The sequence below is a fragment of the Poecilia latipinna genome, unplaced genomic scaffold (assembly GCF_001443285.1).
Source record: "Poecilia latipinna isolate Pla-1442-1.1 unplaced genomic scaffold, P_latipinna-1.0 Scaffold2932, whole genome shotgun sequence".
In the NCBI taxonomy this organism is placed as follows: domain Eukaryota; kingdom Metazoa; phylum Chordata; class Actinopteri; order Cyprinodontiformes; family Poeciliidae; genus Poecilia; species Poecilia latipinna.
Window position 1 is genome coordinate 13,185 of NW_015115548.1, and position 19,013 is coordinate 32,197.

General features: G+C 36.8%; 2 protein-coding genes and 1 long non-coding RNA gene across 4 annotated transcripts in view; 1 reads left to right on the forward strand and 2 right to left on the reverse strand.

Annotated features, from left to right (window-relative positions):
* Nucleotides 1-680: 680 nt before the first annotated feature.
* Nucleotides 681-5,574, reverse strand: ciao2a (cytosolic iron-sulfur assembly component 2A). Its single transcript, XM_015022107.1, has 5 exons — nucleotides 5,336-5,574; nucleotides 3,760-3,924; nucleotides 3,304-3,353; nucleotides 2,993-3,038; nucleotides 681-1,635 (listed from the first exon to the last, which is right to left on the reverse strand). Exons 1-5 carry the CDS (start codon nucleotides 5,451-5,453, stop codon nucleotides 1,535-1,537), a joined length of 480 nt encoding a protein of 159 aa, XP_014877593.1. The 5' UTR covers nucleotides 5,454-5,574; the 3' UTR covers nucleotides 681-1,534.
* A 1,268-nt stretch (nucleotides 5,575-6,842) lies between these two features.
* LOC106939630 (spatacsin-like) overlaps nucleotides 6,843-19,013 on the forward strand; it is a 20,651-nt gene continuing 8,480 nt past the window's right edge. For both annotated transcript variants that reach the window (XM_015022093.1, XM_015022094.1), the window contains exons 1-12: nucleotides 6,843-7,210; nucleotides 7,886-8,073; nucleotides 9,213-9,440; nucleotides 9,860-10,067; nucleotides 12,258-12,395; nucleotides 12,815-13,194; nucleotides 13,510-13,655; nucleotides 13,744-13,873; nucleotides 15,036-15,191; nucleotides 15,288-15,454; nucleotides 15,574-15,750; nucleotides 16,426-16,497. In XM_015022093.1, the coding sequence (XP_014877579.1) occupies nucleotides 7,011-7,210; nucleotides 7,886-8,073; nucleotides 9,213-9,440; nucleotides 9,860-10,067; nucleotides 12,258-12,395; nucleotides 12,815-13,194; nucleotides 13,510-13,655; nucleotides 13,744-13,873; nucleotides 15,036-15,191; nucleotides 15,288-15,454; nucleotides 15,574-15,750; nucleotides 16,426-16,497 (2,190 nt within the window). In that variant the 5' untranslated portion in view covers nucleotides 6,843-7,010. The remainder of the gene's footprint in view (nucleotides 7,211-7,885; nucleotides 8,074-9,212; nucleotides 9,441-9,859; nucleotides 10,068-12,257; nucleotides 12,396-12,814; nucleotides 13,195-13,509; nucleotides 13,656-13,743; nucleotides 13,874-15,035; nucleotides 15,192-15,287; nucleotides 15,455-15,573; nucleotides 15,751-16,425; nucleotides 16,498-19,013) is intronic.
* LOC106939637 (uncharacterized) overlaps nucleotides 18,383-19,013 on the reverse strand; it is a 4,104-nt gene continuing 3,473 nt past the window's right edge. Inside the window, exon 2 of the long non-coding RNA XR_001422886.1 lies at nucleotides 18,383-18,701. This is a non-coding gene — a long non-coding RNA (uncharacterized LOC106939637). The remainder of the gene's footprint in view (nucleotides 18,702-19,013) is intronic.

Sequence of the window (19,013 nt, forward strand, 5' to 3'; positions counted from 1 at the left end):
TTTGACAGAGTGAAATAATTACATATAAATAATAGTCTTTACCACCTGTGTAAACTTTGCTGGTGAATGTTATAACACATATAAGTTTTATAATATACGTTATTGTTTCATTTCTAATGTAGGCTCTTGTGTCAGATAATCTAAGTCAATGTTAGAGAATAATACATTTTTTTTAGATTTACGGAATCTCAGTTAGCCTTCATAGCAGGGCTGAACCCCGGTATTACACCAAGCACTGTAGCTAATATTAACTGGTATCTCGCCAGTAGACATAAATACAGTAATCACAAAATATACACAATAATATGTCCATCTTACTTGTGAAATGTTGTCTGTGTTTTTTGTTCATATATATATATATATCTGTCTGTGTGTGTGTACTGATGTTGTGGTTATTGCACAAGGATGATCAAATGTGAGAATAGTACAGCCATTTACTGGACCCCAGATTTACACATAGCTCCCCAGCTAACTTTACTGCTGTTTTGAATGCTTATGACAAAATATATCAAAGTTTGATATATCGCCAGTTTCCTCATCTCCAAAATGAGTATACATATGGGTCAGTTTGCATGAGGAATCTCACATTCTTCCATTATTATTTTATAGCTCACATTTGGCTTTGATACTATTGTGATTCTATGCAACTGTCATAAAACTAAGAGAGCTGAAAGACACGCAACTTTTCAGGATTTTATTCTGACAAAAACAAATCATATATTGTCTTTAATTGTTTGAGACTCTGACACTTCAGAAACACTTTAGTGCATCAAGGAACATCCAGACATTACCCAGAGAATATGATGTGTTTATGAACCAGCTTGCTCCCAAGGGAATGACAGCATATTCAGATGTAGTCCCCTGAAAACTAAATCAACTGTTTTCTCTCACAAAACTTTAAACATCTGTTTCTGCTTAAAGTTTAAATTTCATTTAAAGCACTTATGTTTAATAAAGCATAAATTGTGTTAAAGTCAGCTTAGTACATTTAAATGGTAATTTACATTTACTAAAATAAAATCCTGAACAAGGAAATATTTTCTAGCTCATTCTGTTTCAATTTATCAAAAGAGATACAGTAACTCATCTTCCACAGAACGGCAAACTAGAGGAATGATGGATGGAAATAAGACAGATGGAGGGTCAGATGGAACTATGTCAGGAAGCATGTTCTCTAGTCTACTGTTCATGCAGCTTCTTTTGTGGCTCTTAGCAGTATGAAGAGGTAAATAACTGCTGCAATATTACCACAAAGCTATCCACATGATAAAGTCAGCAATCAGCACTCATTAAACACCAACTTCCTATTGCGCCCTATTGTCATCACAGCTTAAAATAAATGCTTGTGTGTGAGACGAGTCCCTCCTCCCGAAACATAATAGAACAATCTGCCAAATCCTCAGAGTTATTGCCCAGCTGATTTCAAGCAGATGCAATGGAATCATGTAAAGAACCTTCTCAGGCTTTGGGACATTACAAACACAAAGACAGCAGATTAAAAAGAATTGCTTTAAAGCAGGTGGGGTGTCCTCCGTCAATCGTCTGGTTCAGCTACACACTGCTCCACAATTTCTCTGAGGTTGGGGTTTTCCATGGCAGCTGCTATCCGCTCCTTATCATTGATCTGTTTGTTAACTGCAGACATGAACAGAACGTTCTCACTCAGTTAATGAGCAACAGCAAGATTAAAAGAAATGCACCCATCAATTTATCAAAAAAAGATACATCTGCTGCAAAAAACAGTATGTGCTCCATCAGAGGTTACCACTGTTGTTGCTTTTTAATTCTTACTAAAATGCTTGAGATTATCTTAATACCAGAAAAAGATAATAATAAATACAAAGAGCAGTTTTTCCAAGCCATGATTTCATTTATGGGATGCACCATGGAGCATCCCATAAACGTCCGCATGAAGTTGAAGTTGTTGGTCTCCCTCCCACAGTCCACAGACATAACTGTTAGTTATTTTTGACAGGACTGTGCATAAAAAATAATGTCCAATTATATTTTGACCTATAGCAACTTTGTTGTGATAAATGTTGAATATTTTTTCATATCAAGGAATGTGTAAAAAAAATAAAACCGTTCAATGTTGAGAAGACAATCAGCTTATTCAAGAATCATTATCGCTGTTCATTATTACTAAAGAATTATTCAGGAATCAGCCTAGATAAGGGACTTCCTGTTTCAAGACTGGCAGGAAACATGACCCAACTAAAGTTCCTGTTAACAGGTAAATGGAAGAGAAGATTCATGTGGAAGACTCAATGACTGGATGAAAGTGGAATTCATTAATGAATACTGAATCTGCATTTTCCAAGGAAATAAGGCTTTACCATTTATTTGATGCCATTCCCTTGAAATAAAGATGGCCACCAAATTTAGAGTAGCATCACCTCAGTGATAATATCAGGCTTATTCAATTCAGTTTAGGTTGCACAAATACACAACACATCACCTCAAGGCACTTCACAAAAAATACATTTCAATACAGTTACATTCAAAACATTACAATCAAACCTATTTATAAAAAAGTGCAGTCAAGTTCAATTTCTTATTCAAATGGGTTTAAAAAGTTTTTCTATCAAAGGAAACCCAACAGACTGACTTGCAGTATTCACTCGTCCTGTAGCAACAGTGGTCAATCGCTTGTATAGTCGCTGACTTTGCAGAAATGCGTCAAACAGAGCATGCATGTAGCAACAACAAAGAGGAAACTCCCCTTTAACAGGATAAACCTCCGGCAGAATACGACTCAGCGGCCATCTGCCATGACCAACTGGGGGTTTTAGTATACACACAAGAAACAGAAGCATTGATCTATAATTACTTCCTATATTAAAGAAAAGTAAAATATTAGCAGTATAAGAATGTTAAGTTGTTGGCAGCAGTGTCTCAGCCGATGGTTTCCTCAGGTAAGACGTATTTATGGTGTATGACCTACTTAAACCTTTAATGCTCGTATGTGAGAAAATATTAAATAAAAACTTACCGTCTTCTTCAGTAGAATGGGTTCCTTCTGAAATGTAAATTTCCAACTAAAGAAAACAAGAAGAAAAAAACAATTGATCAAACAACTTATGTTTGTTACCATGAAGACCAAAGATGACTAATACTAGCTTGGAGAGAAGGTGGTTTAGGATTCCAAATAGCATGAGAATAGATTGAAGAGACATAATAGGGAAAAAAAATTCACAAACAACAAAGAGTTTTAATAAATTTAAAGCATACCAATATTACTGCTGCTCAGAAGTCAAGAGAAACATGAAATCTGCCCATTGGGTCAGGGCTGTTCAGACTCACCTTGTGTTTAAATGGCAGACACCGCTGCAACTTCACTTGTATGCACAGGCCTGCAGACAACATCTTTATCAGACACAGATACTAACAGATCTACTGCAACAAAACAGGAAACAATAGACCAGTGTTCTAAAACTTTTCCATCTGAGGACCATTTAACCCATTTAAAGTGGATATACATTGCTTTTAAATCTTTCCTTGCATGTAAATCATTCATTGTGGCCAATATAAAGTGGAACTGCAATGCTGTGTTCTGAATTCCTGGTCACTAGAACTCAGACCAATAACGAGTAATAATTACAATAAGAGTAATAATTACAAATATTTAGTACTTAGTAAATTAATACTTTTCAATTTACTGACCGAGTCTTTCCAAACCCAAAATATGATCAGTTCTCCATCTGCCATTGTTTTCAGGTGGGTTTAGAGGAGACTTTTGCCATCAGCAAACTTGCTCACCAATCAGAGTAGCCAGGGAGCAATGAGGAACGGTTGGGGAGAATCTGATTATGATGAGGAACTCATCCTCGTTGAGCTCCTGAATCTCCACACATTTCTCTGTCACCACCTCCAGTTCCTCCAGGGTGTTCGGCTTCTCTGGGTCCCGGATGGATCGAATCACATCTGAGGAGGGAGGGAAGGAAATAAGTTTCCATAAGACGCTTGAAATCTATTAACGTCTACAATGACTGAACAATGAAATACAATGCTGTGAAAATGATTTATACTTTGCAAATTTCAGTTTTTTCTTATGCTTTTTTTTATTGCCATTTTGTCAGAGTTGACCCTCGGGGCACTTTGACTACCCAAAATGGGACATCCTGCTTTTACTGCGTTTTTAAAATTACTATTCCCAGTATCTCTGTCATCTTGCAGGTTAATTCTATGAAACTTGGCCAGAACGTTTTTTAAATTTTCTTTTTAAAATTTCTTTGTCCCTTTGATTGTAAGTTATGTAGAACAAAATGTATGCACTTTGTGTGCACTTAACATTCTGGTTCAATTGACTCCCATTATAACCACATATTTTTAATGGACAGTTAACCTTGTGTTTTAAAATAACTTTCTTATGAAGATCAAACTTATCTTATCTTCTGCCTTCGAACTACAATGACAACTTGTTTTAGGTGTGATGACTCCCCTAATATCACCACAGGCTTCACCTCTTTATTTTGTCAAGTCTCAATGAGGGAATGGTCCTATTATCTTTCAAAATGCATGGCAAAAATATATTGAACGCCACAAAAATAGTCTTGGTGTGTTGGCAATGGTGTAAAGGAGTGGTGTGAATATGATAAAGAACATATTTTCTAATTTAAGGAATCAAAGTCAAGTACCCTTTGTTTATGTTTTCTTTACTATGGGAGATTCCGATGTGTGGCATAGCAAGTTTATGCAGGTTAATCTGTCAGATCTTCTACACATGAAGAGAGTCTGCTATACTTCTTTAGTAAGTGACGAGTCACATGACAAAATGTTAGGAGAGTACAGCTATTTCTATTCAAATGTAGTGAGTAAAGGTAAAAAGTGGTCAGAAAGATAAATACTCAGGTATAGATACCTGAAAAATCTACTTAAGTATAGCAACGAAGTACTTTTTCACTTTACAACTCTGCCTGCAATTAACATAGAATGATCTACACCAGGTTTGAAGTGTCCAGCTGTCAGGAGCTGGAGCGGTTTTAATGTGGTACAGATCAATAAAAAGCGTCGAAATAGCCATTAAGGAAACTTCACAATTCAAATAAAAGGTTTCAAATATCACAAACTTAGTCTTATTCTGCTTTAGTGCTGAATAATCTAGTCCAGGTTTGAAGAGTCCATGTGTTGTATTTTTTTAAAGGTTAAATAAGCTCAAGGTACTGAAAAAAATAGGTGAAATTGCCTTTTAGCCATAAATTTCCGAATCGGAATTTTCAGCTTCATAGTCGCAAAGGAACAGGAAATAAAGGCGCGAGCTTTTTCTATGCATTACCTTTCCAGCTCAACTAGCACTCAGTCTGACGTTAGAAACGCCTATAGACCTCTGACTTACCGTACACGTCCAAAGCTTTTTCCTCCATCGGCTTGATGTTCATGCCATTTCTGATGAGTCCGGACAGCTGGAAAATTTTTTCGAGAGCTGATGATAGAAGGCTGGACACTATTTCCATTCTTTAACAAGCGCCATGATAAACGATAACGTCTCAAGAGAGACTAACTTCTTCTTTTGTTCAATGGCGATTGTCAAACAACCTAATAGAGCATGACTGCCACCAACTGGGCAGTAATGCCAGTTGGTGAGCTCTCTCTCTCTCTCTCTCTCTCTCTCTCTCTCTCTCTCTCTCTTATATATATATAGCATAAATTTAAAGCAGATAGATAGATAGATAGATTCCTCATGAACCACACTCCTTACCCGTAGGTGGCGGTAATGCACCTTAAGTTGTTTGCCAACTGCCAATAAATTTCAAGAAGAAAATATTTCGGTCACCAGTTCACCCCTCTTCTAATAGTGTTGTTGATTTTGTTGGAGAAAAGGAAAAAAAGAAAACCTTTTAGATCCATATTCAGTACAATCATATTTAGACAATAAGCACTATAGATATGTCCAAGTTTATACAGATGGTTCAAAAAAACTCAAATAGCAGTAATGGGGTGTCATCCATTGTTCCAGAATTCAGTATTAAAAATGTAAAAGAATTACTGATGGAGTATCAGTTTATACAGGAGAGATGATGGGAATCATTTTGGCTTTAGGATGGATTGAGGAAGTTCGTCCACTGAGAAGTATATTATGTTCTGATTCAAGTTCATCATTATATTAATTTAAAAAATAATCATTCTATTAGTAGACCAGACCTTTTATTAGAGATTCAGTTATTAATTTATAGAATTCAGGCAATGGGCTTATTAGTTATATTACATGGGTACCATCACATGTAGGAAAAAAGGAAATGAATTGGGAGACAAATATGCAAAACAAGCTACAAAAAATAGTTATATTGATATATTAATAGCATTCAGTAAAGAAGAAATCAAATCTATTATTAAACAAAAGGTTAAGGAAAGATGGCAGAAGCAGTGGGAAGAAGATAGAACTGGTAGGTGTCTTTACAGTATTCAAAGAAAAGTTGGTGCAATGAGGAGAACAGGACGAAATAGAAAAGAGGAAACCATTATATCCATATTACATTTTGGTCATACAGTGTTAAATAGCACATTATTTAAAATGGGAAAACATCCAACTGGAAATTGTGATTTTTGTCTTCAAGAAGAGACAGTAAAACATGTTTTGTTGTTCTGTTCTATTCTGTTGAGAGAAGGGAATTAGTATGTTGATTACAAGAAAAATAAATTACAGTTAAATATACAAGATATTTTGGACAAAACTTCTACTTCTGAATATTTTTGTTATTTAATAAGTTACCTTAAGAAAACGAAATTAATAGAAAGGATATATTTGTTTTTTTGTGGGAGAATATGTAGCATCCCGATCCACACTCCATTCCAGTAGATGGCGGTAATGCACATCAGTAAGTTGCTTGCCAACCGCCATAAATAAAGAAGAAGAAGCTATTTCGGTCAGCTGACACTAGAAGTAATGTGACTCGTTGAACTGGGAAGCTGTTGACGAGAAAGAAATGGTTAAATCTTTCCCGTCTTATTATTCAGATATCTTTATCAAGGCAATTTAAACCGGTCAAACACTATTCTGTAACTGTGAGGAGATGTTGGATGGACAGAACTCCATAGAGGTGCTGGTTATTCCTGAGAACCAGCACTGTGGTCAGCTTGCAGACATCCAGAAAGCCGAGCTGTGTCCTGCGGGCTCCCTCCTCTGCTGTCTTGGGGTCTCGGGCCAGCTGTTGGTGTGGGACCCTGGGGATAGAGAGGCCCCTCCGGCTGCATCGGACGGCTGCTTTGTAGAGTGAGTTCTGACTGGTCTTCACTTCCCGTGTTTGTGAAACAAGATTTGTAATGCAATTTACTGCTGACTAAACGGCTTTTATGCTCTAACCGAATCGAGACAGACAATAGTTTTCAACAGTGACCCATCCTACAATAAAATCTTTCTCTAAAATCTTTTTTAGCAATACAAATGTAAGACTCGTGCTAAGTCATGTGCCATGTACGTTTATTTCACACAGCTGCATTCAAACAATTTTTTTCTGCAAAGAATGGTGCGAAATTCTGGTAAAGTCTTAATAAAGACACAAATAGTACTGTTATAAAATAATAAATTCCGTCAACACTACCAAATAAAATTCATAAATCTTTTGAAACCTGTCCTGTGGTCAAAATTTGTTTGCCGTTTATTCAGTGAAGTTGCACATGGTGTAGGTAGTGTAAAAGTTACAGAAGTAATGTAACTGAGTAAATGTAAATACTTACTATATGTGACCTGGACAGAGTCTGTCACTGCTGGATTGATTTGTCTCTTATTTGTAGTTTTGTTGAATACAAAATCAACTACTGAAGTCTCTTTTTTTAAGGGATGTAGTATGTATCAGAATCATATCCAAATTAAATACTTCATGGAATTGCAGATAGTAGTGCTTATTCTGCAGATTAAAAAAAATAAATAACTTTTCCCTGTTTATAGTTTCTGCTGGGAGGAGGCGACTACAAGCATTTTGGGAGTCAGCAGCTTTAATTTGTTGGCTGTTGGATCACAGGGTGACCTAACGCTATTCGAGGCTGAAGCAGAACAATCCACCCCAGTTTCTTTACTGACTGTGCAAAAGTGTAATGTAGATAATCTGCTGGAAATTGTCAAAGAGAGCGACAAAAGTGAGTACTCAGTTGTTCTTACCTGCTGATTTTTGTTTCAAAAGTCTTGATGTTAACTGGTTGACAGCCAAAAAATTGTCTGGGGTTTTTCAACTCTCTTAGGGTCATTTTGATGAGCTGAATCCAGAAATCACATTGGTTTTGCTGAATCAGGTCAACTTTCTGAACCATAGCGCACCATGAGCATCAAATGCTTGACTTGTTCTCACATCTGAATCGGTTTCCTGAGAATCTGATCAATGAGTGATGAGGAGAGATTCCATCAGGACAGAAAAGAGATGGAGAATTTTACACAATGAAGACGTAATGTTCAATTCACATGTACTTACCTTTAGTAGTGTTTGTTGCACACTTAATGATCAGTCAGTGTGCTTTTTCGCAGGTTCTTTATTTTGAGGAACGCTGTTAAAACAAGAGCGACAGTGAGCGCCTCCGCTGACCAGCCGTTGCTGCGCTTAATTGCCATTGGCTCTCCTCACAAACAAATATTTACAATATAAGCGAAAAAAGAAATATTTACCATATAAATCAAAGAATTGTTCACACAAAACTTCCACAAATATATATCGCCACTCCACTCCAGCTCACTTCCCCCACAAGACAGCGTCAATACAAATAGCAGCGCTAATTGAGATTACCTGTTAAAACAAAAGCGACAGTTAGCGCCTCCGCTGACCAGCCGTTTCTGCGCTAAATTGCCGTTGGCTCGCTGAGTAAGGAGTGCTGCTCACCGTGCTCCACGTGCCCACCGGTGGCGAACATAAGAAAAACAGAAGCAAGTAAACAAAGCAAGAAAAGGGAGGGGAGTGCAATCATTTCCAATGTCCATTCTGTCACATGTTTATTATACAATTTACAGAAGTCCAAGTTTGTAACACTTAATAAAAACACTGTGTTAGGTAAATTTCTTTCTCCTAAATAAAAGAAATATTAACAGAAATTAACTGATAATGTCACATAAATGTCATCAATTTAGTTAGATCAGATTTCTCAAAAGCAAATTAGAATAAAAACCCGATTGAGAAAAATGGATGTCATTTATGGATTCAGCGGTGCAAAACAATCCTAATTCAGTTGAAAAAAACAGACAACTTCCAAAAAAAGTTTTTTGTAACTCGGTGTTATGCTCTTGTTGCCAGGTGTGTGTGAGCTGGTGTCTGTACAGGTCTTGTCCTTTATGGCCAACCAGTGCTGTGTACTGGTAAACAGTGACTGGATTCTGCAGTTGCAGTGGGAACAGGCGTCACAAGAACCAAAGAAGGTCTCCTGCTGCAGAATCCAGCTAACGACCAGTGACAGACATACTGCTGTTCACCACTGTGTCTTTGCAGAGACCTTATTTGTCCTCAGCTCCAGTGGACTCATTTGTATCCTGCAAAAAGCCTCTTATACTGACAGTAAAAATACTGCTTTGAAAAGCTGCAGAAGCTCTGTCTCCTCATAAAGCAACAGCCCCAAGCTAGCACAACCAGTGGAAAATTAAAGAAAACAATAATCATGTAAAACGCTTGTCCTAATCCTGGGAGCAGCATTCAGAATAGAATATGTTATGACTGCTTTTAAAATTTTGGATATGGCTGGAAAAAGAATATGAGTAAAGAACATACACACTGCAGCTTTAAACCAGGTTTGTGAAAGAAACCCTGGATATAATAAATGCGATGTGATGTGACTGATCTAAAAAAATAAAAATAAAAAAACGGATTGCCATTTTATAGTTTGTTAGTGTGTGAAACAATGCATTTCTGCCCAAAGAGTGTTTTCCCTAATCAGTCCACCCGATCAGATGTGTATGCCATTACTGATGGCTCTCTGCTGGCCAGCATTGACATTCCTTCCTACCTGAGCTCTGGTTGGCCGGATGGCGGCCTGACTTCCTCTTCACTCTCTTCCTCCTCCTTCTGTCTTTTCCATGTGTCAGCAGATCTCTGCACAGCTGTAGCTGTAACTCAGTCTCATGCAGCAGTCACCGTTAACCTTAACCACTACTTCAGGTACAGAAGTCAGTTCTCTGTTAATGTTTTCTAATTGCTTTGTTTACAGCAGTGATGTATGGCATTCCTCCTTAAGGTCTACTGTAGACTTTCCTTCATGTGTGTTACTCCCTCACTCTGTGAAGATGATAGGGGCATTTGGGTGACAGTGATATTTGCTCTTTGTCTAAAAGATTGAACACATGTTGATGCATACATATAGAACTGATTTGAAAAACATTGCTTTGTTACTTTCTCTCAGTAGATTAAGATCACGATTGATCATAGATTTAGTGTGAGACTAAGTTTATGTGTAGCAAAAATAAGGATATGATTTGGCATCTTGTTTTAACACTTAGCATAGTGGCTGGTAGACCATGAGCCTTTGGGTTTTAATTATAGCTCTCGGTCTTTTTGACTCAGCCCTGGCTCCAGAGTAGTTTAGCTAAGTTGGCATAGTAAATGGATTTTTAATTTAATATGAATACATAAACAAACTTCCTTTCAAATAAGAATAGCCATATTTATTAATACAAAATAAACAATAATGATGTAAACAGTGACATGGAGAAATGTTTTCAACCTCTGAAGACAATTTCTTTAAATGCAAACTCATTCTACACAAGTAAGTACTATAGCGCATTAGGGCCATTGTAGGTAGAAAAAAAGGAGTACATTTCCACTGAAAAAAACTTTCCAGAAAAAAAATAAAAACATTTTTGAGCTGAGCAAAAGTTGAAAATTTGCTAGAAAGAACCTCAAAAAGTTTGAGATGCATCTCAGAATTCTTTTTCTTTCTTTCTTTCTTTCTTTTTTTTTTAATTTCCATGTTTTCTTGAAAATGTCAGTTTTTTTTCTAGCAATTTATGTTTTCTTTTTTTTAAAAAAATCTACAATGGCCCCCTAATACACTGTAAGATACGGAGCCCTCCAGGGGACATGGGGAATTTTTTTTCTGTTGCGTTTCCTCGCAAAACTTTTGCGTTCCTTCGCAAAGGTTTTGCGTTCCCTCGGAATAATCTACTGATCAGTTCATGCAGCATAATTGAATATTGTAAGCCTTTTTACGGTGGCCGCCGTACTTTCTGCTTTAATACAAGCTTATAAGGTTTTTCCATGGACTATTGAGTTATTATCGTGGGGTAATAAGTCATCTGATTGTGTCTCTATTGTGCTCGTAGTCTGAATTGTTTAAAGGGCTGCTTTCAGTGCCGTTCCATCTTAGCCTTAATAGACATAAACATGCAGTAAATAAATCGATTTTCAATCAGTTTTTTGCACCAAAGCGTTAATAATAATAAACACGTTTTATTATTATAAAACACAGCAAACTAATGGTGGTAGACGGCCCCACTGGATTAACTCAGGGAATCTCATCTGTCCGTGTATCGATCAACTCCTAACCTCTTCTTTGTTCTGTCACAATTATCGATTTATTTAATTTTTATTATCATGCTCCAAACTTTCCGAGGACTGACCACCCAGCTCACCCGCTTCCTCATACACACAGAGCCAGCAGCCAGTAACCTTCCCATTCATACTTGATGACAGTCACGCCCACATCGACACGCCCACCACCAGGTGTCAAAGCTGCTGCTCCTGTTATATCAATAATTACTTATTTCATTCATATGGCTCTTACAGAGCCTCTGTGAAAACGTGTTTATTATTATTTATTATTATTTATTATTGTTTATGTCTGTTAAGGCTCAGATGGAACGGCACTGAAAGCAGCCCTTTAAACCATTCAGACACACAATAGAGACACAATCAGATGACTTATTACCCCGCGATAATAACTCAATAGTCCATGGAAAACCTTATAAGCTTGTATTAAAGCAGAAAGTACGGCGGCCACCGTAAAAAAGGCTTACAGTATCAATTATGCCGCATGAACTGATCAGTAGATTATTGCGAGGGAACGCAAAAGTTTTGCGAGGGAACGCAAAAGTTTTGCGAGGGAACGCAAAAGAAAAAAATTTCCTCATGTCCCTTACTACGGAGCCTGGAGGGCTCCTTAGTAAGAGCAGGATCAGTTAATGATATTATTCAAGTAAAAGTAAAAAAGTACAGTGCAGTAAAACAACTCTTATAAACTCCCTTGGTGTTGGAGCAGTTTTGACAATGGTTGGAAAATATTTTAGCTGCTCCGTTACTAAAAAAACAACCTTCTGGTTTGTTGCACGTTAATAAAGTAAAACTGTCTTCCAGAGAACACCCAGAACACCTCCACTGTGTTGGCCCCCAGTCTCCTTCCTCACTTCAGCCCAAGGATCCAGGAGACCAGGACGCCCTGTCCAGCTCCAGCTCCAGTTTTGCTGCTGTTGGTTCTCCATTCAGTGATAACCGGTACAACCACTGATGACAGACTGTCCTTTTATGATGCAGCATATGTTTACTGTCCACTTGAAAACAATACAGTTGTAATGGATTCAGTACTGATCCTACACATGCACACAAATATCACACTGAGGAACTTTTCTCCAAACAAACTTGAACCACTCATGAGTGACGTTCCAAAATTTCCATTAAATGACAAATTAATATAAAAAAAAAACAAATATTGTACACAGTATTTTGAAATAAGTATGTATAACAAAGTTTTTAAAAAATTCAGTTTATATTTTGGGATGTTGTACCTCTAACCAGATGGTCATAGCTCATACTTTGAGTTGAGGATGTTGAACATGTCTGACAAATTGTCCTGTGCCTTTCAGATTAATGATTAATGACTTTGAGGATATCCGGTCTTTCTTTTCTTCTTTTAGTGCCTGGGACACTTGTCTAGCATCCATGTATGCCAGAGCGCAGCAGGCTGCTTATCCCTCATCCCCCTCTAAGTCAGCAGGGATTCCATGGTTTCACTCGCTCCCCCGCTTGCCGTCCCACCCAGCTGCCATGTCCTCCCACAGCAGAGTGCCTCCCAGTGGGGCGATCGTCACCTTCTCTGTCCCTGACTCATCTACTCCTTCTCTTCTTGCCGTTTCTGAGTTCTCTGCACTTTTGACCTTTGTTGCTCCTGGCAACACACACACAACAGTGGCATTATGGGAAATGGAGTCTGGGAGAATGAGCTACCATCAGGCAGAAGGAACGGCTGTGCCGGTGCAGCACAGTGGAGAGAGGCAGCACAGACTGCTGTTGAAGAGTAAGCTAAGCAGTGGCACAGTATTTATTTTTTATATCTTCCACTGGTGCATCTTATGTACACATTTAACAACTTAGCCATTGAAATGCCATTTTAAAGGGGAAAAAAAACAAACAAATTTAACACCAATTTACAACCCTTTGTGTACAGTTTGTATTTATCTCCAATGTTTCCTGGGCAGTTTGCAAATATTTGTATTAAAATAATATAGGAATCAGACAATGTTTGTTTTAAGACTACACAGATTGATTATCCTGCCAGAACTAATTAACACGTCATCACTCCTCCTTCACATTGACGTGTGTTTTTCTTCAGAGTCAGGTGTGTTCCAGATCGTGTTTTCCATGTCCCAGCAGGATTTATTAAGCAAGCTGATGTTGTTTGGCAGTGCAGCAACAGTGGACGCAGTCTGTCACCTTAACAGCTGGGGCCATTGCTCCATTCCCTTCCATGCACTGCAAGTAGGCATCTCATTCTACTACAAAAAAAAATTGATTTATCGATTGATTTCCTCTGTGTTGCTTCTTTTGCTTTTTGTTTTGCATGCAGGCTGGACTGAAAAACCGACAGCTTGACACAGTAGATTTATACCTGAAAAGTAAAGAAAATGTCCTGAACCCATCAGCAACAGCTGGTTTTTCTGAGCAGTTGGCAAACTCCAAACCGAGTCTCAAGGACAGTAAGTACTCAAGAAGACTTGAACCACGACGATGTGTAAACTAACATCTCGCTCTTTGCTTGGACTCTGCTGTTATCTACTACCAAAAAATGGAAAAAGGTTTACTGAAGCCTTAGAGTTTTGATGGAAAGCTTTCAAGTGTCTTATATATTTGTTAAACCATATTGAATATGGTGAAGAAACAACTTAAAACGGAAGTTTGATCAAGTCAGAAGTTTAATGGCATCATTTGTAGCTTTTACTATATTTAATACAAGTCATATTTTACTTTAAATTATGGACTCAGTTGAATATTTCATAAATGAAAATGGCTTGGCCAAAAAAGATGGCAATGTTTTTGGCAGCACCCTTTTCAGCAGTTACTGCTAGCAGCAAGCAATGTTTGAACTGTAAAAGAAGACGTCTATATTTGCTGACAGGGATTTCAGTTTTAAAGTGTCTGTTTTCCAAATTGTGGTTTTCACATCTTCTACATTAAGCATAAACATAAACAAATTAAACATACAAACTCAAGAAGGGTTTTTAAACAATAGTTAAAATTTTCTCTGCCATTTTCAGACCTTTTAGCTTCATTTGAGTTATCCTTTTGAGGAAAACACTCTTTTTTTGGAAGCCTTATTTTTGTGAACTCTGATCTGATGTGATGGAGCAAAAGGCTCCACTTTTTTCATTATTCCAGAAAATTAATCTCCCAAGATGGTTCATTAATTTTCAGATTTTCAACTGTCCAATTTTCAGATTGGGCAATTGTTGCCCTGACCTAGTATTTGTGAAATGTTTATTTGACACTGTTATTAAAAGTCTGTAGAATTCCTTGATTTAATAATTCCTTTGTAATGTTTTCATATTCTATCAAATTTATATATCAGTTTTTGCTATGATTATTTTAAATCATGTTTATATAAAAAATAAAAAAAACAAATCATGTTCATTGATATTGAACAATTGATATTCCATACAATTGACATTGTATGGAATTACTTTTTTAATGGTTTTTGGAAGCTAACTTAAAGGTAGAAAAATTTACAATGGTCATAGTCGTAACGGCCAATTAGGAGCTGATTGGAGATCCATGCATAACCTATGTATGATGTATTTTTGTGTTTCTGAATGTAAAGACACATGGCTGTCCTTGAGTTTTTGTTGGCTTATTTCCATGTAGGTGTCCAGGAGTTGTTGCCTGCGTTGGATTTGTTGTGTTCAGCTGTCAGAGAGCTAAGGAGTGAAGCTCAGAGCCGACAGTTCTCTGAGCAGCTGCTCAACCTCACCATGAGCTTCATTAACACACAGCTCCGCTCTGTGCTCCTCTGGTCGCACCGTAAGGCAAACACAGCTCACAGTTACTTCACTTTACTGATATGCTTTTTCACTATTTGGGATTCAGAGAGCTGGAGGTGTTTTGTTGTGCTTGCAGATGAGCAGTCAGATGTGCAGAGCAATGTTGAAGTCCTGGGTAAGTATGTCACAGAGTTGAGGGGTTATATGAAGAGATTCCCCTGGGCTTCAGGTGACTCCACATCTGATGCTAGTGCTCCTCTCCAGGGAGCAAAGAGTGATGAATGGGAGCAACTTTCAACTGAGGTGACGTTCCAACTTGTATTTTATTTGTTGTAGTATGAATCATTAGAAAAACATAGTGTACCTTTTGTATTTTGTGTTGTCATCAAGTATGTAATTATCAGACTGAACTTGCTTTGCAGGAAGTTATCCATCAGTCCATCCTGACCAATCAGATCCCCAGAGCTCAGGCCGTGATGTGGAGACAGAACCGGCCTGAAAAGCAGCTGGCAGCTCTGAGGATGGTGGGCCTGCGCCAAGTTTTGCTCTGCCTGCAATGCAAGGACCTAAAGTCTGCCAAAAAATTCCTGACCAACATGGTAAGAACACTAATCCAACTGGACGCTAACACACAGCTTGTAGGAATATTTTCATAAAAAAAAAAAAATCTTTCTTTATTCTGGGATTTAGCAACTAAATGTAGTTTTCCTGACTGACATGAAATGGACAATGTGGAAAAAGGTTAGGGCTACATGCTGTATAAGAAAATGTAAGGTTTGTTTTTTCAAATATAATTATTTTTCTGAAATGTTCAGTAATGGGGAAATACTTACTCTGCAAGTTTGACCTTGCTGAATAACACAAAACCTGTTATTCCCAGGACTCCTTGAATTTCTAACATATAGGATCTTGAACCCACAAAGCGACTGAGAGAGACGATGACAGCACAGAAAGTTTACAGAATACATGACATTTATTAAGAATTCAAACAGCAATAATTATATTGATTTTATTTCTTTTTTTAAACTCTGTTCTCTAATCTGTTGAAAAGACGCATTGTTTTGTTGGGTAGAGACTGAAATTACAAGATTATTGTGCTGAATATTTTTTTTTTACCCAGATCATTTCTATTATTTCCACATGCAAAAAATCCTAGAAATTAATTTTTTTTTACTTTTTATCATCCTTTTTGGAAATAAGCTGATGATTGTTGAGCTAAATCCTTACCAGTAATTTTCCTAAAGAGGTAAACTGCAACATTTTGTTGTCTGCAGGGTCTCAGTGTGAAGAAAGAGCTTCACAACATCTGCCTTTATACCAACAACAAAGGTCTCCGGGAATTGTTGGTGAGTCACGATTCTTACAACAAACACCAAATGAGACGTTACCTTTATGTGAGAGTTAACCAGGATGTTTTGTTTTTGGTACCTTTTGTACTTGAACATGATTTTGTTATTGCTTTTTATATGTTTTAACACATACTGTGAATAAAGTGCTGTCATAGTCATTCTGATTTTTCTGTGTTCAAAGCCTCTGGCACCTTGCCGGCTCAAACCTGCACTTGTACAGGAGCATCTAAAAACGTTTAAATATTCACAAAGCTTATTTATTTTAGTAAGTCAGTCACAAAAATTAAACTCATCTATAGCTTCATTACCCACAGTGATTTATGTTGTTTATTTCTGTTAATTTGCATAACTTTGTCGTACTGTTAATAAAAACAGTGGACAGGGCTAACATTATGGAACAAAAACCTGCTCAACATATGCTTTACCTCTAGTTTAAATCTTTTAAATCAAAGATTTTAAAAAGCAGCTTGTTTTCGAAGTTCCTTGTTGAAAATTCGACCTTCATATCAAGGGCGTAGGAACGAGTCTGTCATTGGGGGGGACGCATATCGGAAACCTGACAGATCAGTAAATAGCTTGAGCAGAATTGTCAAACAATTATGCCATCCAGGGCCGTGCAGGGACCACTAAAGGGGCAGGTGCTCAAAAAAAAAGGGCACATCTCACCGCATTCTAGGACAGAATATTAACAAAGCCACACAGCTTTCAGAGTTTAATAAACAATGATAATTTACAGAATTGTGAGATACACAATCAAAGCTAAGGAAAATCTCTATATAGAGCATACAGCTATGCATATGTAAGATATTTTATTAGTAATTTCTTTCTGCAGGTCTATTTTGTTATAAGTATTGCCATATTCAAACCCGCAATTTAGCAGGACATGTAAATCAGAGCTAAACCACCAGACATAATATGTCTTTACAGAATTACACTATTAAAAATGTAAACAACAAATAATTTTAGTACGTTATTATGTGTCAGAAGAGGGCTTAGAAAATAAGACCAAAAAAAAAAAAAAAAAAAAGTTTGACCAAAAGGGCACTTGGGGGCAAGGAGCAAAAGGGGCAGGTGCTCAAGCCCCCCCAGACCCTCCCTCTGCATGTGCCTGATGCCATCAACACATCAGTAAAGCATTACTCTAATCTGACCCTTGTTTCAGTAACAAGTATTCTAACATGTTACTATTTACAATCCAATAATCAGATTAAAGTTATGCATAGTATAATGACCGTCATTCCAGGATGAACACTCACTTTAGCATTTGCCTCACAACTAGCAAGCTAAATACTCTGGTAGCACAGACAGGCTACCAGATTCTGATATATTTTATTGGTCAAAAGACATTTGATTATTGGTCAAAATGCATTGATATAAATTGACTGGTAATTGAACTGGTTCTACCTCTTTCTAAAACCAAAGTAGAAAACAGCTCATAAAATAGGACTCGGCAGTTTTAAACTCAATACAGCAATTTGACCAACAAAAATAAAATCTAAACAAGTTTTGTTCTTCTTTAACAACTCTCTACATCAGTGCAACAGTTTGATCTACAAAATAAATAAAAATTATTCTTTTCACGTCTAACAGTCCTTTAGCTCCTCACTGTTAACTCAGTCTCACTTTCCAGCCCTGCATTCAGTAACTTTCCAAAGATCCAAGAAAAACACTGAGGCAAAAAGACTAAATGTTTTTTTTTTTTTTTCCCTGTCATTTTCAGCTGCAAACATTTAACTAAAATATCTACAGATATGTGTTTCTGTCTCTGCCTCTTAACTCACTGCAGCCTGATGTTACTGCATGGATTCATGGATTTACAACAGACACTTCAGTAATGTACAGTGTCAGAATGTTAACTAAATATAAAAAGTATGTTTTTAACATACAGAATGAGAATTTAAACAACTTAATTTTCAGATGTATGCATTATTATACATCTCAACCCTTTTTACTGTGTAGCAAAAATTTTCACTAATTTATTTTTAAACCTCTCCTCAAGCACTTTTTTTATTGTCTCCTGTAATTAATATAATTTTTAATATAATTAATTAATATAATTTTATATCTTTACACTGAAACTCCACCTGGCTCTCTTATGTCTTCCCTGACCTGCTCCTCTCATAAATAGTTTATTTAAAAATTAAAAACAGTTAATACATATTTCAATAAACTAAATGAAGACCTCACCAGAGCTTCTTCACCTTTCAACATCATTCTAGCACTGCTGTTCTCCTAAATATCTAAATAATATAATATAATATAATATAATATAATATAATATAATATAATATAATATAATATAATATATAAATACATGTTAAGTGGTCGAGTGATCAGATGTTGTTCACTTTAAATAATAAAAAGGCTAATTTCGCTGCTGTTTCAGTCTCATTCTAAATCATTGTAACTAGACTAGCTAACTTTTAAACAAAGTTAGCAGTAAAATTTTGGACATGTGACTATCCCAGAATTAAAACGGCTTAACCTAAAAGATTTAGTTCTATATATGAAAG

Bases quoted from the DNA above. Each gene is read 5' to 3' on its own strand.
- ciao2a (XM_015022107.1), bottom strand. From the start codon at position 5,453: ATGGAAATAGTGTCCAGCCTTCTATCATCAGCTCTCGAAAAAATTTTC. The intron at 3,039-3,303 runs GTGAGTCTGAAC...TGTTTTCTTTAG, and splicing joins GTCTGCCATTTAAACACAAG to TTGGAAATTTACATTTCAGA. The intron at 1,636-2,992 runs GTAAGTTTTTAT...TCATGTCTGCAG, and splicing joins CCATTCTACTGAAGAAGACG to TTAACAAACAGATCAATGAT.